Below are 27601 nucleotides of genomic sequence, written 5' to 3'. Positions count from 1 at the left end.
TCCTTATAGCTAACCATTCATTAAGTACTGACATTTCTACTATCCCCTCTCCTACCATGTGCTACATGTAGTGCATTTATTGAAAGCTTGTGTATACAAGATATATCAGTTATCTATTGTCATATAAAAATTACAATACATTGAATGATTAAAAACAGTATTGATAGGGACGCCTGGGTGGCTCAGCAGTTGAGCATCTGCCTTTGGCTCAAGGTGTGATCTTGGGTATAGGGTTCGAGTCCCATATTGGGCTCCCTGTGAGGAGCCTGCTTCTCTCTCTGTCTGTTTCTGCCTCTCTCTCTGTGTCTCTCATGAATAAATAAAGAAAATCTTTTTAAAACCCTCCCCAAAATGATACTGATCTATTAGCTTACAGTTCAGTAGGTCAGAAGGCTGGAGTGGGGTGGCTGTGCTCTCTGTTCAGATGTCAGAAGCCTAAAATCAAGACCTCCACCAGGCTAAGTTCCCCAGCGGAAGCTCTGGGGGAAAAAAATCTGCTTCCATGTTCATTCACGGTAAAGAATTCAGTTCCACTTCGAATCTCTGACTTCTGCAACCAACTGGAGAAAACTCTCTTCTTAAAGGGCTCATGTGATTAACTCGGGCTCATCTAGATAATCTCCCTATACCAAGGTCAGTTGATTTGGAACCTTAATATCATAGGCAAATTCTCTTTGCTGCAGTACCTGAGGTCATGTTTGACAGAAAAAAATAGGAAGAGGAGTATGTACAATCGGCCTGGGAATCATGGACACTACCTTGGAATTCTGCTCACCTGCACAAGGGAAGTAGAATTCTAAGAAATCTGCATGTATTTTCTTAAATAAGTCTTTCAATAGCCCTATGAAGCAGATACCATTTTCTGTTTTTTTCAAGATTTTATTTCTTTAATTGACAGAGAGAAAGAGAGAGCAAGCACAAGCAGGGGAAGCAGTAGGCAGAGGGAGAAGGAGAAGCAGGCTCCCCACAGAGCAGGAAGCCCAATGTGGGGCTCCATCTCAGGACCCTGGGATCATGACCTAAGCCAAGGGCAGATGCTTAGCTGACTGAGCCACCCAGGTGCTCCTATTTCCTTTTTTTTTTCTTTAATTAAAAACTGACACACAGGAGAAGAGTCTTGCCCAAGCTTTCATAGCTGTGTTCATAATGCTCTGCTGCTCCTGGATTTTCAGCTCTGCGTTCATTCAATGATCTTCTAAATGGCTTTCCTGTCTCCACGATCTTCTTCTCTGAATTGATCTGATATTCCTTGGCCAGACCAATGTTAGTTAATTTTTTTTTCTTTTTGTCATCCAATGGCTTTCCTAGAAATAAAGTATTATACTTAGCTATGGCAACAAAGAGGCACTGTCAGGATGTGGGAGAAAATAAAACTATACCCAAATATGAGAATCCAGTCAGCTATATCCTTGGCAAAGCTTTTATTATGCTAACTTTGAACTGTAATGGTTTGACTGTGAAGTGGCAAGAGCGGGGTATGTGTGTGTGTGATTTTAACACAAGACATCACGTATGGATTGTGTTTCCTCAGACTCAAAAGGGAGGAGCCGGTATGAATAATTGTTTTTAAAAAAAGACAAAACAGAATAGTAGGTTCAGTAGCAAATTGTATAGGTTATATTGAAAATATAAATGTTAGCTATTATAGTGCAGAGTCTATGCATGTAAGACATACACTTAGAGACAGAATGAATTGATCTTTAGGAGATAAATAACTTATAAAGCTTAGTTTTACTTGCTCATCCATTTATTCTTTCAACAAGTACTTGCTGAAAGGCACTATGTGCCAAGCCGTGTATCAACCACATTTATTGTTTTCTCCTAGGGTATTTCAAGCTTCTGAACTGGTTTTCCTGCTTTCACTCCACACCTACCCCCATTCCAGTCCATTACCCACACAGTGGCCAGAGCGGTACTTTAAAAAAACCTATTGAGATCTTGACACGCTCTCAAAACTTTCTAAAACATTTTCAACCAATTTGGAGTAAAAGCCAAATCCCTTGACCCATAATGTGACCTAAAGAGCTCTTCTCTTTGTGTCCAAACCCATCCCCCCCACCCCTTTCACTCACTCTACTCCAGCGAACACAGGCCTCCTTTCCATGTTCCCCAGATGTGACAATCATGTGTTCACGTCAGACTTTAACATGGGCCATTATTCCATCAGCTTAGAAGGTCTTCCCCTAGACAGCTACTCCTTTATTTGACTCAGATTGTTTGCTCAAATTTCCCTGGCCACCTGAGCCAAAATAACATCCCTGTCTCCACCATCCTCTCCTTTTTCTTCTTCTAGTTTTCTTTCTGACACTCAATTACTGCCTGATAAATTATATATATTTTTATGTGTATAGTTGGCTTGCTGCCTCCTCCCCCTACTAGGATGTCAGCTTCTGGGAACAGGGACTTTGTCTTTTCTCCTGAAATAATATTCCAGTGACTGGAACAGTGCCCAGCACATTGTAGGAACTCATGCATATCGAATAAGTGAATGAATGCATGTAAATCTCTATTTTTTGCGGTATTTATTTTTTAAATGCTGAAATAAAAATGAGTTAACAATTTCGATGAAATAGCATGGTGTTACATTTTCCAAATATCTTTAGCCTTTCTTCATTGACTGTATCTCCAAAGAATATGATGCCCCTATTAGTAAAGAGTATTAATATAGTTTTGGGGCGGGGGGGGGAGAGGAACATTTCCCAGTAGAGCAGTGATAATACAGACCAATAGCTCTGGAACTCAAGTCACAGGATTTTACAACTTTTAAGAACCTCAGCACATGGACTGTCTTCATGACTTCAATGCCAAGGAACACAGCTGAATGCAGTTGCAGTACAATCTAAATGGCCAAAGTCCAACGTAAGCAGTCAGTGATGTGGGTTTCAGCAGAGGAGTTCTTTCAAAACGACCCATCCAACTGGCTGGGAGACCTTTCAGGCAGTAGAAGGATTGAATGTGACAGTCAGGAACTCTCTTGGCAGTGAAGGCCTTGCTCCCAACCACTCCCTACTCAGTGATTGAGAAACACAATTTCCAACCCCATAATACACTTGATGCCTATGCTGCTTTTTGCTCCACAGCTGGGCATTTCCTAATGTCAGTGGCAAGTCAGCTGGTGATGGTGAAATTGCCAGTACTCAATACCTTATAAAGATGTTCTGAGGCTGAGTCAAAGCTTCTACAGGATCCTGTTGGCCTTGCACTTAAACATGGTTGAGAAGAATGTGCACAGAAATTTCCCAATCATTTTTATGTGATGCTGAAAGACTGGTAGCTTATCAGCAGCCAAATTTAAAGTACATTCGAGAAGACGGTGGCCTCAGATGTGTAGATCATTTGGAGATACCATTTTCCAGTAAAAGGAATTATCTTGTCTGTATCTCACGATGGACTCTTGAGAAAATGCTCAGGAAGCAAGGCCTGGCGTTTTGTTTCAAATCCCGGTTCCACAGTCGTGGCTGGTGGTGACAGGCCCCAGATGGAAAAGGTTCTGAAGTCATTTTCTTCTTCCTCTTGTGCCCCATTGGAATCTTTTGAAAAAGGATTCATTCGTGGAAGGCACAAATTATCTTTATATTGTCTTTACTGCTTTTTCTGATTGAAAAAGTAATACATACCTGTCATTTCAGAATTTGGGGAGGGGGCTTTCTAAAATGCAGTTAAATAGGAGGGGTGTTATGAAGTTGGGAGTCTGGTCTTCTACCCAGATATTTAAAAAGACTTCATTTATCTGAGAGAGAGAGAGAGAAAGAGGGGGAGCTTGCAGAGCTGGGGGGTGGGTGGGAAGGGGCCAAGACAGCAGAGGCAGAGGGAGAAGCAGCCCCCAAGACCCTGCTATCATGACCCCAGCAAAAGGTAGCCACTTCACTGAGCCACCCAGGCGCCCCTGACCCAGGTTTCTATGATGATAGCTTATCCTGGGTATTCACTGAGGTGACCAAATAGCAAGCCTCCCCCTCCCCCCGCCTCAAATTTGAACTCTGAACTCGAGTTGCAGGTGTAGACCTCATTTATCCCTTGTAACAACAGCAAATCAGACCAGCGGTTCCCAGGAGGAAAATCCTGAGCAGTAAAACAGACCCAGCGCCATGGCAAAGCACAGAAGTTGTCAGGCTGCCATAAAACACAGAATTCAAGAGGTGGAGGACTCTACCGAAAGGACAAAAAAGGGAGGGACGCTGAATCGGGGCTCCTGTGCAGCTGCGTGGGGCACTCCCGGGAGCCCAGGGCCCGCCCCCAAGCTTCAGGGTCGCCCCCTTGGAGAGGCCGTCGCTCGCTTCATTTCCCTGCCCGCCCGTCCCAACCGACTGGCAGCACCGGCCTGGGTGCAGCGGACGTGGGATCCCACCACCCGGGCCGCCCTTCCCGTCACCAGCTCGCACACCCGCGTCCACCCGGTGGCCGAGGGGGCGCAGGCCGGGGGGGGGGGGGGGGTCTGGCCCGCTCCGCGCTGAGGCCCCGCCCCCGCCCACCGGGCCCCGCCCCCGCCCACCGGGCCCCGCCCCGCCCGCCGGGCCCCGTCACGTGCCGCCGCGCCGCCCAATCAGCGCCCGCAGCGCTCGGGCTCGCGATTCAAACTGCGGCGCGGGGCTCGGCGCTGGGGCGGCCGCCGCCGCCGCCGCCGCGGGTACCGGCCATGGAGCACCGCCTCGTGGGCCCCGGGCCGTACCGGGCCACCAAGCTGGTGAGTGGGCGCGCGGGGCTTGGGCCAAGGCGAACTGGGCCGCGCTCGCCCCCCGCGGGGCCCGGGTTTGGAGGCGCGACCTGCGTCGCCCAGGGCGGCCCGTTGTCTGCACGATGCACGAGAAGGGCTGCCGGGTCTGGAGCTCGGCACGTCGTGGGTGCGGGCAGCTTCGTCCCCCAGACGTCGGCCTGGTTCTGGGCAGCGAGGGATGCCTTCCGATTTAAAGCGCCCGGAAGTCAGGGTGACCCCACCCCACCCCCACCCCGTCCCCACCCCGTCCCCCACCCCCGCCCCCACCCCCACCCCCTTTGTCCTCTGGTAGCGAACGCCGGCCGCCGGGAGCGGAAAGCCCCAGGCCGTAACCTCAGGGCTCCCCCCTCCCCCCTGCCCCCTCCACCCCGCCCCCCGCCAGGCAGGGCGTGCTGCCTCCGTCCCGAGGGCCACGGTGGTGACCCCGAGGTGCCCTCCTCCTACCGCAGCCCAGCAGTGGGGGGGCCTGGCCGCCCTTCCGGCCCGGGCGGTCCCGGTTCTGTCCCCGCTTCCTAACCCAGCGGTTAAGCCCAGGGAGGTTGTGAAAGAGTCCGGACAGACCCCGGGGCCCAGGTGCTGCGCTCTCCCCTGGGAGCTGGGCTCTTCAGGGTTCTGAGGCGCAGTGGATTTCTTTGCGACCTGGAGCAGGTCATTCCAGTGATTTGCTGTTTCAGAGGGTCGCTGTAGAGGAGTTACGTGGTGACGGTTTGGCAATGCCAGTGACCACTCGCAGGTTCCTAGAGGCTTTTCTGTGGACGCCTGCTGGTAATTTGGGAGGAAGGGACCTGGCTCCTGGGTCTGTTACCACCTCTGGCCACCTCCCATTTGGGAAGGTGTTCTGTACACCCTAACGGACATCCAGGAAAAGATAGGAACGAGGTGGGAGGAGTTACTGCACTCCTCTTTGCAAAACCATCTACGTAGCACAGGCACTCAGAAGGATTCATTCATTAAAAAAAAACAAAAACAAAAAAACAAAAAAAAAAAACAACTCGGCAAATATAAATTTAGCTTTTCCTTTGGGCAAGCTCTAAGATGGTGCTGACAGGGAACAAATAGAGGGGCTTTTTAAACAATAGTGTCTTCATATCTACTTCCACTTCACAGGTGCTTCTATCGTTTGAAACCATCTGGGATCAGGGCTGTTGGTAGGTCCGTCTTGAGGGATGATAGAGCGATTTGCTTCATCAGGGACTTTCAAAAACGTAGCTCTCCTTTGTGGAGGGAAAAAACACATCCCTCTCTCCCAAATTCACACCACTTATGCAAGGGAAACAGCAGCTCAGGATCTTGGGGTAACTAGTTCTCATCCTTCTTGCTTTAAACTAAAAAAAGTTACACCATAATCGGAATGGTTTTTAATCTGATTCACTGGATTGTATGAATCACTGCTTTTCATAGATGCATAATACCTATATAATAACTGCTTCATTCTGATTCATGTTAAGATTTCATCAAAGGAGTTTTTTTTTTTTTTTGTTTTTTTTTAAGATTTTATTTGAGAGAGAGAGCATGCACACAAGCAGGGGAAGATAGAGACACAGAGGGAGAGGGAGAAGCAGACCTTGCTGAGCAGGGAGCCCAGTCCAGGCTCCATCCCAGGGTCCTGGGATCATGACCTGAGTGGAAGGCAAATGCTTGACTGACTGAGCCACCCAGGTGCCCCTTATCAGAGGAATTTATACAGAAACGTGTTCTTTGTCTTCCCGAAGCCATCAGCCCTCAAGAAGTGATACTCAAGTCAAGTTTGGCCAAGACTCATCAAGTTAAGCAGGAAATTTAATTATGTGAATAATTAACGAAAGCTCCTCAATTTTACCAGAATTTCCTAGGTAGTGGGTTCAGTTGTCAGATTTATTCTGTTTGTGACCCTTTATCTTAAACTAAGATTTTTGAAAGCACAGAAAACAATAGGAAATTCTTTTCAAAAAGTGAAACTTCCTGCTTTATCAGTGAGACCTGTCATCATTGTAGATGCTCTAACCTCATTATAAAATTTATAAATGTTTCCCAGAGCATAATTCAGTTGTGCCTTAAAACTTTTCCCAGGTAAATCACAAAGTTTGTGATTAGTCCTCTCTTTTCTTATCTTCCCCAGCTCACCTTTCCATCTCCCTCTCCCCACTTATCATTTCCCCCTTGTCCCAACATCACCCTCAACACAGTCTTCAGAAAAAGCTTGGGAAAATCTATTAGCATATAAAGAGCAGGCCTTTACTTCCTCCTTTCATGACTCCTTACTTTTTCAAAATATGTACAGCTCCATTTTCTAAAGTACCAAAGTCTTATCTGCAAATAACATTTTATGGACTAGGTGAGTTGTTTTTGTTTTTGTTTTTTTTTGTCTAGGTGAGTTTTTATGCCAGAAATCAAATGGCAGGCTCTAAGTCATTAGATGGTGAATATGGAAGTTGATTAGCAACTCACGCATCTTCACTGAAATAGCTTTCACTTTTGTAACCCACATATAAATACAGTTGGCCCTTGAACAATGGGGGGTTTAGGAGTGCCCACCCATGCGCAGCTGAAAAATCCATGTATAACTTTTTGACTCCCCCAGAGCTTAACTACAAACAGCTTACTCTTCACTGCAAGCCTTACTGATAACATAAACAATTATCACATAATTTGTATGTTGTATTATATACTGTATTCTTATAACAAGCTAGAGGAAACAATGCTATTAGGAAAATTGTAAGGCAGAGAAAATATGTTGACAGTATGGTGCTGTATTTTTTTTTTTTTTTAAGATTTTATTTATTCATGAGAGACACAGAGCGAGAGGCAGAGGAGACACAGGCCGAGGGAGAAGTAGGCTTCATGCAGGAGCCTGATGTGGGACTCCATCCCGGGTCTCCAGGACCACGCCCTGGGCTGAAGGGAAGCGCTAACTAAACCGCTGAGCTGCCCAGGGGTCCCCACTGTGCTGTATTTATCAACAAAAATCTGCATATAAAGTGGAGCTATGTGGTTTCAACACCTGCTCAAGGGTCAACTGTAGTTCATCATTTTAATGGAGGAATGGGAAGGGAAATTGCTTTTATAAAAACTGCTTTAATCTACCGATTCTTTGAACTTAATTCTGAGTTACCTATACCATCTGATGTAAGTGGTAAACTTTAAAACACTTAGAACTGTCATTGAATCTGAGAACTAGAATGGACATGAACGATTGTCTAGTTCAGTTTCTTGAGGCCTAAAGGGGTGAACTGGCTTAATGAGGTTTGTCTTGCTCCAGCGTCTGTAGCAAGTACAGCTAGATGTAGAGTTTGGTTGTCTCTGCTACCAGGCCAGGTGCTATATCATTATAGGACCATTGTCAAAATATTTTGGTACTAAGAAGGAAGGAAATGGAATAAATATCCTGGAGAAAAGAACGGGAAGCACATTTCAACACTCAGTGCTGTATTTTGTCTCGTGATGTGAAGTAAAAACAATTTCATGATTCCTTATTTCAGATCCCTAGTTTAAGGGATAGGTAAGTAAAACAACAACAAAAACGTTTTTAAATCACAAACAATTGTGTTTGTTCCCTTTGCTATAAAGATTATCTCTTCAGGGGCACCTGGGTGACTCGGTTAAATGTCTGCCTTGGCCTCCTGGCTCAGCGTAGAGCCTCCTTCTCCCTTTACTCCCAGCTTGTGCTGTATTTATCTCAAATAAATAAAATCTTAAAAAAAAAGTCTATTCAAATAATATGTTGTGGGAAAAAAAATCACTTTCTCAAGCTCTGTCTTGTTCTTTGTTGGCATACAATATTTTCCTTCTAAGTATGACTTAGAATTTTGAATTATTTTACAAGTAATGTAATTCTTCTTTCTTGACATAGTAGCCAAATAACAACATAACTATTTTTGGAAATATGTGGAAACAGAGACTATGTTTTAGAATTGTAAATTGTTTTATGGATCAAGTAAATATAATCCATAATGATAAATGCCATTAATAATCAACAGAAATAAAAAACATCAACAGAAATAAATAGAAAACTCATAAATATTTTAAGAGATATGAGCTTTGATAAAGATGTCTTAGTAGAAAATATCTATTGTGAAATGAAAATCAGCTATCAGCAGGATCAGTGAAAACCCAATCATAATAGATTTTTTTTCTGTGTGTAGAATGCATTGAATGAGAAGTTCATACTGAAGAGGAAAAGTATGAGAATTCAAAAGAGATTGTAGATGACCTTGACTATCAGAGATTTGAACTTAGTATTAACTGACTATAATCATAATGTTGTAGTATTGCTTAGGAAGATGGAAACAGCTCAGTGGGATAAAAAGGAGAGTTTAGAACAGAATCAAGAAAGATACTATATAAGGTAACAATATTTCAATTCATTGATAAAAGGGTGACATAATTGGCTCTCCATTTGGAATAAAATAAAGTTAGAGATGTCCTCCTCCCACCATAAAAAATTCTAGTTGAAGATTCAAATATTTTTAAAAAATCCCTATAAAATATTAAAAGAAAACTTTGAAAATATTTTTAATACCTCTCGATGTGGAAATCTCCAGCTTCCTTCCCTTAAAGGAGGAAAGTGTGAAGCTATAAAGAAAATAAAGATATATTTGTTTCATAAACATCATCATTATCAACAAAATCTTCATATAACTAGAGACCACCTAAACAAATTGATAAGCCAGGAGAAAATATTTCTAATATATTTTTAAAAGGATTGATATTCCGTATTTATTCACTCAGTACACTTTTAGGAGACACATTATACCATATGACAGGCACTGTCCTCAGTTGTGGGGATGCTGAACTGAGCAAAATAGAGTAACTTTCCTGACTTCTATGCATTTTGACTTAAATGCTAGATTTAAACATTAAAAAAAATTGATTAAAAAAAGGGAGAGACAACCCAATAGAAAAATATCACGTCTCAGATGAATAAATGAGAATTACTGAAGATGAATTTAGGAACATGCAAACAAAATATAGAGATAATCATTTCTTGACTACAGATTGGCAGAAATGAGAATGATAAGTGTCTGGTGATGGCCAGTGATAAAGCAGCATGCTCTTATATTGCTGGTGGGACTGTGAATTGTTATATCTGATTTAAATATGCTGATAATCTTTAGAAATCCATTCTATCAAAAATAAAAGCTTTGGTCCTTTAGGTTATTTATGTATTTATTTTGAGAGAGACACACATACACACACATATGTGTGTGCAAGCAGGGAAAAGGGAGACGGACAAGGACAAGCCAACTCCATGCAGAGCATGGAGCCTGACCCCACTTGAGGTGGGGCTTGGTCTCAGGACTCTAAGATCATGACCTGAGGTGAAATCAAGAGTCAAATACTTAACCGACTGAGTCACAAGGTGCCCCATGGTCCTTTAGGCTTTTAGAGTAATATTTTAAGACCACAAAGTGGAAACAGATACATGCCCATAAGTTAGAAAATGGTTGAGTAAATTATGGAATTTATTCATTCATAAGAATGGGCTAGATCTACAGGTATTGACACAGAAAGACATCTGTGGTGTGTTCTGTGCAAAAATAAGTTGGGTAATGTGTACAATAGAATTGATCTCATTTCTTCTTCTTCTTTTTTTTAAGATTTTATTTTTTTATTCATGAGGACACAGAGAAGCAGAGACACAGGCAGAGGGAGAAGCAGGCTCCCTTGAGGGGAGTCCGATGTGGGACTTGATCCCAGGACTCTGGGATCATGACCTGAGTTAAAGGCAGAAGCTCAACCACTGAGCCACCCGGGAGTCCCTTGATCTCATTTTTTAAAAAAGGAAGCAAACAACAATAGTAATAATAACACATATCTAAAAAAGGGAAAAATTCTATATGTGTGTGTATATGTTTAATAGGTATGTGAGATTGGGGAGAGACAGGGCAGGCTCTTTTATGTTTGCTTCTGCATTTAATTTGTTACAATGTATATTACTTACCTAATTAAATAAAGGAACTACTCACTAGTTGGGAGTTAATTAATAGGCATATTTACTTCTGTTTTGAAATATTGGATCCCAAGGACCCTTGTCTTCATTATCTTTACTAGGTAGTGTGTAAAGTACTGTGCATTAAGTTTAACTAATAATGATTATGGTAATTCAGTCAACGTAAAATGTATGAAAAAAAATTTTTTTTAAGATTTTTAAAATTTATTCATGAGACACAGAGAGAGAGAGGCAGAGACATAGGCAGAGGGAGAAGCAAGTTCTCCCAGGGGGCCTGACTCAGGACTCGATCCCAGAACACTGGGATCATGACCTGAGCCAAAGGCAGATGCTCAACTACTGAGCCACCCAGGTGACCCTGAAAATCTTTTTTATTAACTCTACTTCCCCACTCCTAACATGCTTGATCAGGACTAACATGAAGGGTATGTGTCAGCAGAGATTAAAACAACAATGGTTAAAAACACATGGAGATGGTTTAAAACTGTGTTTATAGGTAGAGGTGGTATAATGAAATGAGTACAACTTAGCGAGTTTTCATGTGAGCACCCCCATGTAACTGACACCCATATCTAGAGATGCAACATGCCTAAGACTCCATAGGTAGCCCTTGCCTTTCTCGGTCTTGACCTCTGTACAAACTAACCACTGTTAGGATTCCTAATACCGTGGATTAGTTTTGCCTGCTTTTTAACTTTATGTAAGTGGAATCATACAGCCACCCAGGAGCCCCATGGAATTATATAGTTTTTACTTTTATTCTGGCCTTGTTATATCAAGATTACAATTTATTTTTGATACTCATTTATGTTAATGCATGTGGCAGTAGTTCATTTTTATTGCTACTATGCAGTATTCCATTGCATGAATAAGTCACTTTTTTTTTTTTTTTTTTTGGAGAGAGTTGGAGAGAGAGAGAGTGAGCAAGCATGAATGGGGTAGGGGCAGAGGGAGAAAGAGAATCCCAAGCAGCTGAGCGTGGAGCCCAACTTCGGGTTCACTCAGGACCCTGAGATCATGACCTTTTGTAGAGGTTGCCAGCCTGTTTTCCAAAGCGCTTGTACTGATTTCTGATCCCTCCAGCAATGTATGAGATTTTCAGTTGCTCCCCATTCTCACCAGCATTTAGTGTTGCCTGTCTTTTTCATTAGAGCCATTTGTAGGCATGTAGTGGTATTGCATTGTGGATTTCTTTAGCATTTCATTTCTAACTAATAAGGTTGAATATTTTTGCATATATTATGGTAAATTTGAGGATCTTTTTTTGTGAAATGCCTGTTCAAGTCATTTTCCATTTTTTTCCTATAGAAGTTTTTGTTCCTTTTTTTTTTTAAGATTTGATCTATTTATTCATGAGAGATGCAGAGGGAGAGAGGCAGACACACAGGCAGAGGGAGAAGCAGGCTCCACGCTGGGAGCCTGGACTCAATCCCAGTTCTCCAGGATCAGGCCCTGGGCTGAAGGTGACGCAAGAGCCACCCTGCTGCCCTTGTCTATTCCTTTTTTTTTTTTTTTTTTTTTTTTTTTTGTCTATTCCTTCTTGATTTAAGTTTTTTGTTCTCTTGTTTTAGAAATTCTAGTTAAATGTTATCCTGCAGTGGCTTGCCTTGTTTCTTTTGTGTTTTTAAGATGTTAAAAACTGTTTAAATCTGGACCAACTTAATTTGGAGAATGGCATAGAGCAGTGTCAAATGAAGTAGAAAGATTAGTATATACATAAGGCAAAACGATATTTGAATTTGGCTAGGAGAAAGACATGATTCAGAATCAGAGTGTAATTAAATCGCATCAAGTTAGAAGGTAGTTCAAGAAAGTAGAGAAAGTGAAAGACCAATTAAGCATTTGCTTGTTGAATCCCTTCCATGTGTTGGGCACTGTGCCCCATGGCCAGGTTGCGTGCTTGCACACATGTGGCTTTGGTCCTGCAAGCCTCTGGTGTTGTGTAGAAGAGAAGTGGATAATAGTTGCAGAGGAGGCTGGGCAGGAGGAGGGATGAAGAGAAACCTGGAAGAAAAGGCCTGATCAGAAGGGAAAACAAGGAGCCAGAAGGGGGAAAAAAACACAAAGAATATACCAAGATCAGAACTGGAATTGTTAGAAAAAGATTTTCTGATATCAGTAGGAAGAGAAGTGAAAAGTAAAGATTGTGCAATGATCACCTGAAAGAGAAGAGTGGGAGAAGGGGAGAATGGTTTATGAGCATAAGACCATGAGTTTCCAGGATTTTTAGGAGGGCTGGCAGGAAGCCTAGGGTCCAAAAAAGATGCTGGTGTAATTATGTAGGAAGGATACCATATGTGAACATTTCATTTAATCTAGGGAAGGCTGATGAAGGGGTGGATGTCTAGTTTTATTTTTTTTAAATAGGAAAATATTTTGCAGAATTTTAAAACATGTTTTGACATCAGACACTATGTCTTGTACATCTCTCTTTTTCTCCTTATAATGCTTTTCATGTAATAAACAGTACATATTTGCTGAATGAGGTGAAATCATAATAAACATAGGGCTTCAAGAAGTGAATTACACAGCACTGGGCTCAGTTTTACCCATGGTTTTGATCATTTGTTTCTTAATAATGTAAGAATCCATTAAGTTCACATAATGGAACAACTTGATGGTAAAATCTCCTTAAATACTCACTGAATGAATGAGTAGAATACATTTTTAAAAGTTATTTTTTTAATTTTGAGTGAGAAGGTTGTAAATAAAAGATTATCAAGGCTTGGGGCACCTGCGTGGCCCCATTGGTTTAGCAAACAACTCTTGATCTCAGCTCAGATCTTAACCTCAGGGTCTCAAGTTCATGCCCCACCTTGGGCTCCACGCTGGGCATGGAACTAATTTAAAAAAATTCAAGGGTCTGTCACCGAGGCAGTCTTTTCATTGGAAGAAATGCATTCGTTGTTTTAAATATTTGGGATGTAATAACCTTTAAAAAAAAATCCGTTCATTCCTGAATGTTCTTCTCCCTTTCCTTCCCAGTGGAATGAAACGGTGGAGCTTTTCCGCACCAGGATGCCCTTACGGAAACATCGCTGTCGTTTCAAGAGTTATGATCGTTGCTTCACAGCGGCAGAGGCCGTGGATTGGCTGCATGAGTTGCTGAGATGCAGTCAGAACTTTGGCCCCGAGGTGACCCGCAAACAGACGGTCCAGCTGCTGAAAAAATTCCTCAAGAATCATGTTATTGAAGACATCAAGGGAAAATGGGGTCAGGAAGATTTTGAAGACAATCGTCACTTGTATAGGTAACGGTGACGAGTAAACTCGAGGGGGGTGGGAATTTGGGGAGGGAGACTGCATCTGGCCAGTCTCTGGAAACTTCCTCACATGGAAGACTCTCTCTTGTCCAGTGGTGTGATGCTCCTACTTGGGATTTGTTGAGTGAGGAACTCCATGTGTGGTTACAGTAAAGCCTATTGCAATGGTCTGGGGTCTGTAGAGCGTGCCCTTGCCTTGTGCACACCGGCCAGGATGGCTCCAGTACTTCTCGAAGATCTCAGAGGGTGAAAGGGCAGCTCTGGGTTGGGCCTTTCTAGCAGTGAGAAGGGGTGTATTCGGGAGTCAGTGGCCGAATGGGTCTGATCTTTAAGCGGATCTCAGGGCCTGTATGAAGAGCTGTACTAGAATTCTCTGATGTCCCTGATGAACCCCAGGCATGTATGTCTGCTTTTCTCCAAATGTTTCTGTTCATGTTTTAGTGATATTTTGTGATTGGACATTTACCACCTGATCATCCAAGGAAAGAATTCACGTTTTTCTGCTTAGACTTTCCTTTTCCCTACATGTTAGGCTGTTTCATTGCTGGAGGTAGAGGGGACCTCCCTAAGCTTCAGGGACTGGGACAATATTAAAGAGGAATGAAGCTGCACTGTCCTGAAAAGAGGAGTGTGCGGTTATCGACAGAGAGGCCCACCAGAGGGCTGAGAAGCAGGGGGGATTAAAAGAAGACGTGGAGAATATGGACCCTTAACATTTGCTTTCTTTTCTTCTGAAAGAAAAATGAGGGATGTCTGGGTGGCTCAGTAGTTGAGCATCTGCCTTTGGCCGAGGGCTTGATCCTGAGGTCCTGGGATTGAGTCCCACATTGTGCTCTCCACAGGGAGCCTGATTCTCCCTCTGCCTGTGTCTCTGCCTCTTTCTCTGTATCTCTCATGAATAAATAAATAAAATCTTAAAAAAGAGAAAGAAAAAGAAAAATGAGGAATGTTCTTACAACACATTTAGTAAGGCAGTTTGGGGCCACTAAAACCCATGGTTTTGAGCAGAGAAAACCATCTATTCCTACCCGAACTATTTTTTTGAGTCCTTTGTGGACTAGCTGCTGCAAAAGGTTGCAGGGCAATGTGAGGGTGGCCACCAGCACCAAGGCTAAGACCAGACATTGCTGCATGTTTAGCTTCGGACTTCTTTTTTTTTTTTTTTTTTAAAGATTTTATTTATTTATTCATGATAGACATAGAGAGAGAGAGGCAGAGACACAGGCAGAGGGAGAAGCAGGCTTCATGCTTGGAGCCCGATGCGGGACTCGATCCCAGATCCCAGGACCACACCCTGGACCAAAGGCAGGCGCTAAACCGCTGAGCAACCCAGGGATCCCCAGCTTCGGACTTCTTTATAGAATTTCATTGACAATATCTGGCTTCCAGATATAAGGATTGTCATCGGGGTAATTAGTTGTCTCTCCATTTGGCGGTTATTTCTGGCTGGCTTGCTCATCCAACTTTTAATTAGGATCTTGGGTGATCTTAGCTTATTCTGAGACCGTAGTGCTTGTTAGCGTCAGGCAGTGGAAACTCTAGCCCTGGTTCTGCATGCCATGCTTCATTGGGAATTCGTAAGTGATTATTTCTCTTGGGAAACTGTAATTGCTTGTACCCCATCACAACTTAGCTAGAACACTTCTAAAAGATTCTCTGGATGAGTAATTTCCAATCTGTTCTATTGTGACCTTAAGTGGTGTAATATCCATTGTGCCCCAGGAGGCTTCCAGAGTCCTCAGGAGAGTAAAATCGGAGCATGTTGTAGGAGCCGACCATCCAGCGCTGACTGTCCGAGCATGCTTCGTGTCACTATGAAGACTTCATCGTGTGTCCCCCTTTAAAACATCAGGTGCACAAGCACATTACATTTGTCCATTAAATAATATTTTTCCCTTTATATTCCTAATACCTGTGAATCATAATCATATTTTCTTCCATTGTTTGCCATCTGAAAACTCAGAGCTTTCCATTTTCCTGGGTAGCAGTTCTATGAGTTAACTACCAATGTTTGCTAATTTCTTAGATTAATCTGGGATGAACTCTATTTAGATATGTAGAATCATTTTTAAGGAGCATGTGCCTTGAATGGAGAATGAGCTAATGAGCATGGAGGCAGCTGTTGGACGCATGCAGCTTCGGGACTGGTTCTCAGGATCCTCACAGCTGTGTGCCAGGGCTCTGGGAAGAGTAGGGAACATGCTTCTAAATATCAAGCTTTATGAATGGGGGGCCTTTATAAGTAGTATCAAGGAGGCTGGAATGGGAAGCCAAGTGCTCTTGCTGCAGGTAAGGAACTAACATATTCAAGGACCAGTGATGTGCTCTTTTGTCACATTATTGTCATTTAATGCAACATCGGTTGATACAGTGTGTTATCCTGGTTTTAAAGATTAGGAAGTTAATAAGGCCAAAGTTATTAACTTCTCCAAAGTCTCTCCGCTGGTAGTAGAAGAGTCAGGATTGGAATTGAGATGCCTGTGTCTGACGCCTGTGTTCTTATGGTGTGCTAGATCACCTCCATTTCCTTCACACGAGGTTGACTTAATTAATTAAATAAATCAGTGATTGAATGAGTTAACACACAATAATAAACAAGAAATATTTGGCCTGGCCAACATGTGTTTGAATGTTTATAGAATTCCTAAATTATTTTAAGTCCTAGGTAATACATGAAATGATCAGGACTGTGTTCAAGGAAGTTGTCAAATAAAGGAAGTAAGGTAAACATAATCAACCAAAGCACTTATAAATATAGCAGGGGGTGGGTGGTTTCTTGGGTCTGTGAGTTAGAGAAAGTTACATGAAATACCAAAGGCTCTTAGAACATTTTTTAAAGATAGAAAATAGACACACACACACACACACACACACACAGCATATGTTGAAGAATTTTGTAACAAATTATGAGCTAAGCTTTTATTTTGGAACGTGTCCAATCTTATTTCTAGTTTTAGAAGACTGTGTGTCATGTTTCTTCTGTGACTACATTTACATTTGTTAACTGTGATTTTTTTTCCCTCAAGAATCAAAGAGATAAGTATAGATAATAGAGTGAATTTTAGTATTTAAGAAAGGAAAGATCCTAATATCTAAATGTCCGTAAATCAGAGATGTTGCAGAGAAGTGCCTAGAACTAGTTACTGAACCACCTGAACCACGTCCTTCCTGTTTCTAATGCCAGTGTCTGGAAAGAGTTCTGAATTTGCTGCTACTGAAAACTCTTGTAGTAGATTTCACTAAAAGGTCTACATGGTTGAGCCAGCTGCTGTCATCTGCGTCGAACAAAGTTTCCTGGCCCTACACTTCTGATAAGGAGAGGCAGTTATATATATTTGTAAAAGACGTTTCAGTTTATGAAGCAGTTTCCCTTCCATGATCTCATTTGATCTTCATGGCAACCCAGGGAGCTGGACAGGGTGGATATTTCCTCCAAAGAGAACCAGATGCTTTTCTCTTTGAAACATCTCAACCATGGGATGCCTGGGTGGCTCAGCAGTTAAGTGTCTGCCTTCAGCCCAGTGTGTGATCCTGGTGGAGTCCCGGGATCGGGTCCCACATCAGGCTCCCTGCATGGAGCCTGCTTCTCCCTCTACCTAAGTCTGCCTCTCCCTCTTTGTGTCTCTCATGAATAAATAAATAAAATCTTTAAAAAAAGAGAAACATCTCAACCTAGTACCCAGGAATGTTCTAGTTAAGGAAATTCCAGGCTGACCATCAAATCTGTCCCTTTATGTATGTGAGCAGGCAGTTATATAGAAGTATTTAAACCTATTTAAACCTATTGTAGGGGATCCCTGGGTGGCTCAGCGGTTTGGCGCCTGCCTTTGGCCCAGGGTGGGATCCTGGAGTCCTGGGATCGAGTCCCGCGTCAGGCTCCCGGCATGGAGCCTGCTTCTCCCTCTGCCTGTGTCTCTGCCTCTCTCTCTATGTCTATCATAAATAAGTAAATAAATCTTTTTAAAAAAACAAACCTATTGTAATGGGTTACATAAAAATTGAAGTGGCTTTTATGATAATTGCTTGTTTTGGATGATATAATGAGGAAAGTGTTTGGCCTACTGTAGATCTTTAGGAGGATGGGGTTCCCGGTCTGGGGAGTTATGTAGCCTTGAACCGCTCTCATTAGCTAGCTCTGGTGAATAGTAGTAATTGGAAGGTGTTTCAGTTCACTTGCTTAGGTTTAGGGGTTGAGATCCGATATGTAGAGAACATTTCTTTTTATTTTCCTTCCTCTCCCTGTTCCTTTTTCTATTTCCTTCTTTTTCTTTCTGTGTTTCTACCTCTTGTGTATCTCATGTTCCTACTTTTTACTTTTTTCTCTTCATTTCCCTCTTTGCGTTCTTTCCCTCATATTTGCTTTCTTTTTGTCCTATTTCCAAAATATTAATTTTAATTTGAAACTAGAATTTGTTATGTAGATATTGTCAGCCTTACTGAATGCTACTTTCACATTCTTAATTTAAAAAGCAAGAAGCATGCTGCCCAGTTTTAAGATTTCTACATAAAGCCACAATAATGGAGACTGTAGTGTTGGTAAAGAGATAGACTCTTAGACTGGCACAGAATTGGTGGTCCAGAAACAAATATGGCCAGTTGAGTTTTTTTGTTTTTATCTTTTTAAGATTTTATTTATTTATTCATGAGAGACACACTTAGAGGCAGAGACATAGGCAGAGGGAGAAGCAGGCTCCCTGTGGTGCCTGATTTGGGATTTGATCCCAGGACCCCAGGATCACGACCTGAGCCAAAGGGAGAGGCTCAGCCACTGAGCCACCCCGGCTTCCCGGTTGAGTTTTGATAGAGGTATAACATTTACAGGAAAAAGAATAGTCTTTTCAGCAAATGGTGTTAGAACAATTGGATATATATCCTCTGTATGCAAAAAAAAAAAAAAAAAAAAAAAAGAATCTCAAATATAAACTGCATACTTTATGCAAAGGTTGATTCAAAGATTTAAATGTAAGACTATAAAAATTTGAAAGAAATAGCAAAAATCTTTACGTGCTGGAGTTAGGCAAAGAGTTCTTAGACATGACACCAAAAGCATGATTCATAAAAGAACAAACATAATAACTTGAACTTCATCAAAATTAAAACCTTTCCTCTGTGAAAGACACTGTTAAGAGGATGAGAAGACAAGGTACAGATGGGGAGAGAATATTTGAAAACAACATTCATGACAGTGGACTGCTGTCAAGAATATACAAAACTAAGCATTAAGAAGACAGCTCAATTAAAAAATGAACAGAATACTTGGATAGCTACTGAGCACTTGAAAAGATGTTTAACAAGATTAGCACTAGAGAAATGCAAATTAAAACCATGATAAGATACAACTGTGTGTCAATTGGATTGGCTAAAATAATAAAAATACTGATAATGTCAAGAGCTAGAGAGGATGGAGAGCAATTGGAAATATCATCTCTTCTAGGCAGGAAGCTTGGGTTGTCACTTTGGAAAGCAGTTTGGCATATTCTTTTAGAGTTGACCATATATTTACCATTTGACTCAGTATTCCCAGTCTTGAGAAAAATGAAAACCTGTTTTCACCCAAAAACTTGTACATGAATATTTATAACAACTGTATTAATAATTGCCAGTAGCTAAAGACAAACCAGATGTCCTTCCATTGGTGAATGGATAAATATTTTTACGTCTATGATGGAATGCCATTGTGTGCACAGGGTGGATGGTAGGTAGGTGGGTAGGGTGGGGTGACTGTAAAGTCAGAGGAGGAGGTTTGGGGAATAATGGAACTGTTTTGTTTCTTGATTGTGGTGGTTGTATAAATGAAAACATACATTAAAATTGATAGACCTGTGTACCAAAAAAAAAAGCCAATTTTACTGTATGTTAAAAATATTTTTTAATGCTGGAGATTTGAAAATCTGTTTGTACCTCTGGTGAAAGAAATTTGAATTTACATTGTTTAGGTGTGTGGCTCTTAAGTCATTCTGTGGCCCTGGGAAAAAGTTTTCCTTATCCTTTTGAAGGAAACAGTTTGAGGACCCTCACCTTCAAGTTAATGGACTATTGGCTCCCTCTAGTGGGCATCCTTTATACTTTTACAGTAAACTCAAAATTGTGTATGTGCTTTTGTTTTTTCTTTTGTTTTTATTCTTTTCATCATGTCCTGGGTTGTTGTCCTGTGATAGCTGGATATATTTCTTAGTCTTTATAGGCATCAGTTTTTCATCTATAAAATGACAGGGTGGCCTAGATCTTTAAGGACTTTTAAAATTCTAAATGTTTATGATTCCAAATATTGAGTACTTTTCACATGTGTTTTCAATCTAAGACAGTGAAAGAGATAAAAAAGAAACATGACATGATTCTTTTCCTCCTTAACTTGGCATTCTCTTGAGAGATAGAGTATATATTTATGAAGAAGATAAGTAGCAGAACCAAGGCGTTATTTAATTAATTAACCCAAATGAACTGGAACAAATAATAAATTAGAGGTGCTGCACTGACAGTCCTTGGGTTGATACATCTGTTTTGAGTGGCATAGTATTTTTAGTCATGAAAATTTTTTCCCATCTCATTTTTATTTTTCAATTTGGTATTTTGTGAAGATACTTTAAACTTTACAAAGTATAAAAGTATATGCAATGAAAGGTTTCCTTTCCTCTTCTATTTTCCAGCTACCCAGTTCCTTTCCCCAGAGGCTCCTAATATTAAGAGCTCTAACACAGTGTCTTAAAAAATTATGAACCTGAAAATCTTCAGATGGGGCAAGTCCACTGCATTTGCCGTACCTCCCACCATTCCCCTACATTATACCAGACCGTACTGTGATTATGCTGTCTGCCTGGCGAGTGCAGGAATTTTTTTGGTGGCCCACTTGGTGTGGACTGGAGTGTTTTGAGGCCTCATGGAGCAGGAGGTGGAGGATTTCAACCTGAGTCCTGAGAAGGACTTGAGATGTAGGATCTGGATAATGAGAAGGGTTGGGAAGGGAGAGGATATTTCAGGTGACAAGTCTAGCAAGACAGAAGCTCTCGGTCAGGATGCCTCAGTGGGCTTTACTGGGAAAGGAGAGGAGACTGGCCTGGTTGGACAAGTTGTAGGTCAGGAAGTCACAGGGATAATAAATTTGGTGCAATTTCTTAAATACCTAGTTGTGGAGAAACCTTAATTTTTAAAATTTATTTTTAATTACATAATATGACATACATTGTTAGGCTAGTTTCAGGTGACCAACATAATGATTCAACAGTTAATATATATTACAAAATCCTTAACCATGATTAGTGTAGTTACCACCTGTCACTCTACAAAGTTGTCACAGTATTATTCATTATATTTCCTATGTTGTACTTTTTATCATCATGACTTACTTATTTTATAACTGGAATTTTGTACCTCTTAATCTCTTTTATGTATTTACCCATTTATCTACCCTCTCCCCTCTGGCAAGCCCTGGTTTGTTCTTTGTATTTATGAGTCTATTTTTGTTGTTGTTCATTTGTTTTGTTTTTAGGTTCCATATATACATGAAATCATATGGTATTTCTCTGATTTAATTCAATTAGCATTAATACCCTCTAGATCCATTCATGTTGTTGTAAATGACAAGATTGCATTCTTTTTTATGGCTGGTAACATTCCATTCTTTATATCTATCTATCTCTCTGTCTACCTCCCATCTTCTTTTTATCTGTTCGTCTGTTGATGGACACTTGCATTGCTTCCGTGTCTTGGCTATTGTAAATAATGCTGCTGTAAACATAGGGGTGCATATATCTTTTCAGTTAGTGTTTTTGTTTTCTTCAGCTGAATATCCTGAAGCGGAATTATTGGGTTGTATGGTATTTCTATTTTTAATTTTTTGAGATACTGTCATACTGATTTCCACAGTGGCTGCACCACCTTACATTCCCACCAACACTGCATGAGGGCTCCCTTTTCTCCACATTCTTGCCAACACTTGATATTTCTTATCTTTTGATTCTAGCCATTCTGATAGGTGTGAAGTGGTATCTCATGGTTTTGATTTGCATTTCCCTGATGATTAGTGATGTTGAGCATCTTTCCATGTGTTGGCCACTGATGTATCTTTGGAAAAATGTCTAATCAGGTCTTCTCATTTTAAATTGGATTATTTGTTTTTTGCTGTTGAGTTATAGAAATTCTTTATATATCCTGGGTATTAACCCCTTATCAGATGTATCATTTGATGTATAACAAAAAGGCCACTCACTGAGGTTTTTTTTTTTTTTGTTCTGTTGATGGTTTCCTTTGCTGTGCAAAAGCTTTGTAGTTTGATGTAGTCTCAATAGTTTATTTTCTGCTTTGGTTTCCCTTGCCTGCGGAGACATATCCATAAATATGTTGCTGTGGCTGATGTCCAAGAGATTGCTGTCTATCTTTTCTTTTAAGAGTTTTTTTTTCTTTAATCCTTACCCATGTTTCTTTCCTATGAATTCATGATGCCTAGCGATGATCATTAATAGGTAATGGAGCTTCATGAATTGAGAATCCAGAAAAATCTGGGGACATAGCTCACTGAGCTCCCCTAAGAAGAAGAGGAAGCTCTTGCGTCCAGAGAAGGTAGATTGAACAGGAGTAGTTCTTAAATACTGTTTACTTTGACACAAAATAACAAGGATCACAGAGGCAGCAAACAGATTTTCTCAATTAACCGCACGCTGTAAATCCTGAGAAGATTGGGGATTTTCCTTGAGATGTAGGCTGTAAGAAAAGACTTGTGAAAGCTGGGAAGGTAAGGCATACCACTCTCTGAATTTGATAAGCTTGCCAACTAGACGTGGGAGAGGCTAGATAGGTGTTCTGTGGGAGTGTCAGAAAGCATAGTCTGTCTCAGAATTTTTATATATCCAGTGTCCAGTCAGCATTTCACTTGATTAGTACTCACTTTCTGGCTTCTTAGCATTGTTAAGATCCTTGTGAATTAGATTCTCAGGTATGCTGCTTCTCGCAGTCTTCCTCATTTTGTCTCCTTTTCCCTTCTCAGGTATCAGGGAGCCCCTATTATATGCCAGCTACAGTGTTAAACATTTTGGATGCATGACTCACGCTTCAAAGACTTCCAGTTTAGTGAGGAGGACAGATAAATTCTAATTCATTGTCACAGATGCCATGATTAGGTTGTGCTGTAGGAGGGCTGAGGAATCAACTCTGCTAGTGTAAGTCAGAGAATACTTTGGTCCAGAGGTGACACTTGGGTTCAGTCTTGATGTATCAGTGGGTGTTTGCCAGGCAAGGATGGAAGAGAGGTCAGTCAAGGTGGAGGGAAATGCATGTGAAAGCAGTCAGTCATCATAAGTGAGCTTGGAGAATGTAGAAACTTGTTGGGTGTGATTGCACAGGGAGTGGTGGAGGATAAGGCTGTGAAAGAATTTGCCTTATCTGTGTCCCCCAAACCCAGCACAATGCCTAGTATTCATTGAGAAAGAAGTTCAAAGGTTAGTAAGTGAGGAGTTCCCTTTTTACTGGGAAGGAGTTAAACAATAATTACCCCACCTATTCCTGAATTAGAATGGCTCATTCTTTTCCCACATCAAGTGAGCTGTAGTTAAGTATAATATGAAGTCATAATGGAAGGACTGTAACAAACACACAGGGTTTGGGGTGAGGCAGGCCTGGGTCTGTTCGTTCAAGCTCTCTGAGCAGAGAAAGAGTTGCCACAGTGGGTCTGGATGTGAAATGAAATTAATGCTAGGGTTGGGGTGCACCTGGAATGCATAAAGGAGAAGAGAGCAAAGGGTTGGGTGGGCAGTCACTCTAATGCAGTCTGACCTCTGGGAAAGACCACAGGCTGCATTTCTGAGAAAGTCTTGACCAGGCTGCTGGGGAGTCCTTGGACAACGGTTGCTTGCTAGAGGAGTCCTGCGTCTTCTGGTAGAATTGTCCTGGCTCCACCACCCACCGTGTTCTCACCGATGTGCTGGAAGTATCGTGACAAAATGTGAAAGATAGCAGTGGCTAGAGGCTGACTGCTGTCCTAGAGGCTGCCGGCTTCTTGAAAGGGGCTGTGAACCCATGCACCTCCATGCTCGGTGGAGTCCATCACTGGTGGTGCACACATCTGCTTCTCCACACACGCTCATGGGGCTTTCTTCCTGAGGCAAAATCCAGGAGATGGAAATTACTGGGAAGAATCTGTCCCTTGTTGCTCAAGTAGCCAGTCTCATGGCTGCAGCTGGTTCTCATCCTCTTCTCAACTTGCTGTTGTAAATTCCCTTACCCTCATCTATCACTCTTGACTGGCTTTGGGTGGCTAACATAGTAGTGTGACCCCAAAGTTCATTCCTGAGAGTGTCCGAACCCTTGGTCACCATGCACTTGGGCTGATGTTTCTGTACATGCCCACTCACAGTTGAGTGAGACAAAGAAGTATCAAGAGGTGGCAGAGGTATTCTTGCCCCCCTGGAGTAAGAGCAGCTCACCCTCCTGCTGGTCAGGACCAAGAACCCCTGTCATGACTGGAGTTCCTTTTCTTGTCTGCTGCTCCCTGTCACAAGGGTCTAAAGTGCCCTTGCTGTGTACCCTGGTAAGAATACACATGTCTTCTGGGTGCAGGACCTAACTGCAGAGCCAAGAGTTGTGGGGATGGGTCACTGGGAGGGATGGTAAATAGGGCTGTTCTTACATTCCTTGATCTTGGGCCATGTATTCGTGTGGATATAGGACATAGCACCATGTAGAGTCCTCTGACTTAATATACTATTCCTTCATCCTATATGTCCATCTTTCTCCAATGCAACACTGTCTGGATTGCTGCAGATACATAATAACTCTTGAAATCACGTAGTGTGAATCCTCCAGCTTTGTTATTTTTCCAAATTGTTTTTGCTACTTTAGTTCTTTTGCTTGTTCACGTACATTTTAGAATCTACTTGTGTATTTCTGTAAAAATTTCTGTACAAATTTTCAATGAAATTGCATGGAATCTGTAGATCATTTTTTTTGGGGGGATTGACAATAAAATTGAGTCCTCCAAATTATGAACATGGTACTGTTCTCATTTCATTTAGGTCTTTAACTTCCCAACTGTGCTATGTAGCTGTGCATGTACAGACAGTGCACAAATTTTGTTAGGTTTAGATTTAAGTAGTTTACATTTTTTGGTGGTACTGTAAATGATGGTAGTTTTCTTTGTAAATTCTCACATTTCTTTATCTAAGCTGTAAATATTGTATATGTTTTCTTCTATTGTAAATAGGATTTATTTTCTAAGTAGTTACTGTTAATAAGGTAGGAGTGTCTTTCAGACCAGATCACGTCTCTCTGCTCCTTAATAATATTCATTTGATCCTTTAATCATAGTGGAATCTTTGTTGTTGTTTGTTGTTTTATTTAAATTCAAGTTAGTTAACATATAGTGTAGTATTGGTTTCAGGGGTAGAATTCAGTGATTTATCACTTATGTATAATACCCAGTGCTCATCCCGACAAGGGCCCTCCTTATTGCCCATCACCCATTTGGCCCATCCCCACCCCCAGCCTCCAGCAGCCCTCAGTTTGTTCTTTATAGTTAGGAGTCTCTTAGGGTTTCCCTCCCTCTCCGTTTTTATCTAATTTATTTTTCCTTCCCTTCCTCTGTGCTCATGTTTCGTTTCTTAAATTCCACAAATGAGTAAAATCATATTTTCATTCTCTGACTTATTTTGCTTAGCATAATACCCTCTAGTTCCATCCGTATTCTTGCAAATGGCAAGATTTCTTTCTTTTTGATAGCTGAGTAATATTCCATTATACATAGATACCACAAATTTTATCCATTCATCAGGTGATGGACATTTGGGCTCTTTCCATAATTTGCCTATTGTTAATAGTGCTTCTATAGATGTTGGTATGCATGTGCCCCTTCAAATCAGCATTTTTGTATCCTTTGGATAAATACCTAGTAATAAAATTGCTGGGTCATAGAGTAGTTCTATTTTTGACTTTTTGGGGAACCTCAATACTTTTTTCCAGAGTTGACTGTTCTAGTTTGCATTCCTACCAATGGTGTATGAGGGTTCCCCTTTCTCTGCATCCTTGCCAACATCTGTTGTTTCCTAAGTTGTTAATTTTAGCCATTCTGACAGGTGTGAGGTAGTATCTCACTGTGGTTTTGATTTGTACTTCCCTGATGATGAGATGTTGAGCATCCTTTCATGTGTCTGTTAGCCATCTGTATGTCTTCTTTGGAAAAGTGTCTATTGATGTCTTCTGCCCATTTATTAACTGGATTATTTGTTTTTTAAGTGTTGAGTTTGATAAGTTCTTTACAGATTTTGGATACTAACCCTTTATCTGATGTGTCATTTGTGAATATCTTCTCCCATTCTGAAGGTTGCCATTTACTTCTGTTGATTGTTTCCTTCCCTTGCAGAAGCTTTTTATTTTGATGAAGTTCCAATAGTTCATTTTGTTTTAGTTTCCTTTGCCTCTGAGATGTGTCTAGTAAGAAGTTGGTGTGGCCAAGTTCAAAGAGGTTGCTGCCTGTGTTCTCCTCTAGGATTTTGATGGTTTCCTTTCTCACATTTAGGTCTTTCATCCATTTTGAATTAATTTTTGTGTATGGTGTAAGAAAGTCTAGTTGCATTCTTCTGCATGTGACTATCTAGTTTTACCAACACATTTTGTTAAAGAGACTTTCTCCATTGGATATTCCTTCCTGCTTTGTTGAAGATTAATTGACCACAGAGTTGGGGGTCCATTTCTGAGTTCTGTGTTCTGTTCCATTGATCTATGTGTCTGTTTTTATGTCAATACCATGCTGTCTTGATGGTTACAGCTTTGTAGTACACCTTGAAATCCAGAACTGTGATGCCTTCCTTTTTGCATTTCTTTATCAACATTCCTTTGGCTTTTCAGGATCTTTTCTGATTCTATACAAATTTTAGAATTGTTTGTTCAAGATCTGTGAAAAATGTTGGTGTTATTTTGATGGGGATTGCACTGACTGTATAGATTGCATTATAACAATCTATAGACATTTTAACAATATTTGCTCTTCTAATCCATGAGCATGGAATTTTTTCCATTTCTATGTGTCTTCTTCAGTTTGTTTCATAAGTGTTGTATAGTTTTCAGTGTATAGGTATTTTACCTCTTTGATTAGGTTTATTCTTAGGTATCTTACGGGTTTTGGTACAATTGTAAATGGGATGAATTTCCTGATTTCTTTTTCTGCTGCTTCATTTATTGGCATATAGAAATACAACAGATTTCTGTATGTTGATTTTATATCCTCTAGCTTTGCTGAGTTCATATATCAGTCTGGCAATTTTTTGGTGGAGTCTCTTGGGTTTTCTACATAGAGTATTATGTTGTCTGTAAAGAGTGAAAGTTTGACTTCTTCCTTCCCGATTTGGATGCCTTTTATTTCTTTTTGTTGTATGATTGCTGAGGGTAGGACTTTCAGTACTGTGTTAAATAATGGTGGTGAAAGTGGACATCCCTGTCTTGTTCTTGACCGTAGAGAAAAAGCTCTCAGTTTTCCCCCTTTGAGCATGGTACTAGCTGTGCGTCTTTCATAAATGGGCTTTATGATGTTGAGGTGTGTTTCTTCTCTTTCTACTTTCTTGAAGGTTTTTATCAGGCAAGGATACTGTATTTTGTCAAATGCTTTTTTCTGCATCTCTTGGGAGGATCATATGGTTTTTGTCCTTTCTTTTATTAATGTGGTGTTCATGTTAATTGATTTGTGGATATTGAACCACCTCTATTTGCCCAGGT

The 27601-nt window shown here is 41.1% G+C and overlaps 1 protein-coding gene and 1 long non-coding RNA gene across 4 annotated transcripts in view; one reads left to right on the top strand and one right to left on the bottom strand.

Annotated features, from left to right (window-relative positions):
- Positions 1–2503: 2503 nt before the first annotated feature.
- On the bottom strand, positions 2504–4419 carry LOC140633651 (uncharacterized). 2 transcript variants are annotated; one of them, XR_012031230.1, is made up of 4 exons: positions 4385–4419; positions 4081–4149; positions 3618–3730; positions 2504–3530 (listed from the first exon to the last, which is right to left on the bottom strand). It is a non-coding gene; the product is annotated as an uncharacterized lncRNA (long non-coding RNA). The 2 variants fall into 2 exon arrangements; XR_012031229.1 differs by lacking the exon at positions 4385–4419 and having other exon boundaries at positions 4081–4366.
- A 145-nt stretch (positions 4420–4564) lies between these two features.
- The window catches only part of DEPDC1B (DEP domain containing 1B), an 82226-nt gene continuing 59189 nt past the window's right edge, over positions 4565–27601 (top strand). For both annotated transcript variants that reach the window (XM_072826578.1, XM_072826577.1), the window contains exons 1-2: positions 4565–4684; positions 13629–13894. In XM_072826578.1, coding sequence (XP_072682679.1) covers positions 4637–4684; positions 13629–13894 — 314 coding nt within the window. In that variant the 5' untranslated portion in view covers positions 4565–4636. The remainder of the gene's footprint in view (positions 4685–13628; positions 13895–27601) is intronic.

Source organism: Canis lupus, chromosome 5 (assembly GCF_048164855.1).
Source record: "Canis lupus baileyi chromosome 5, mCanLup2.hap1, whole genome shotgun sequence".
NCBI classification, from domain to species: Eukaryota; Metazoa; Chordata; class Mammalia; order Carnivora; family Canidae; genus Canis; species Canis lupus.
Note: the sequence above shows the minus strand (reverse complement) of the source record. Positions and strands in the feature narration are given on the sequence as shown.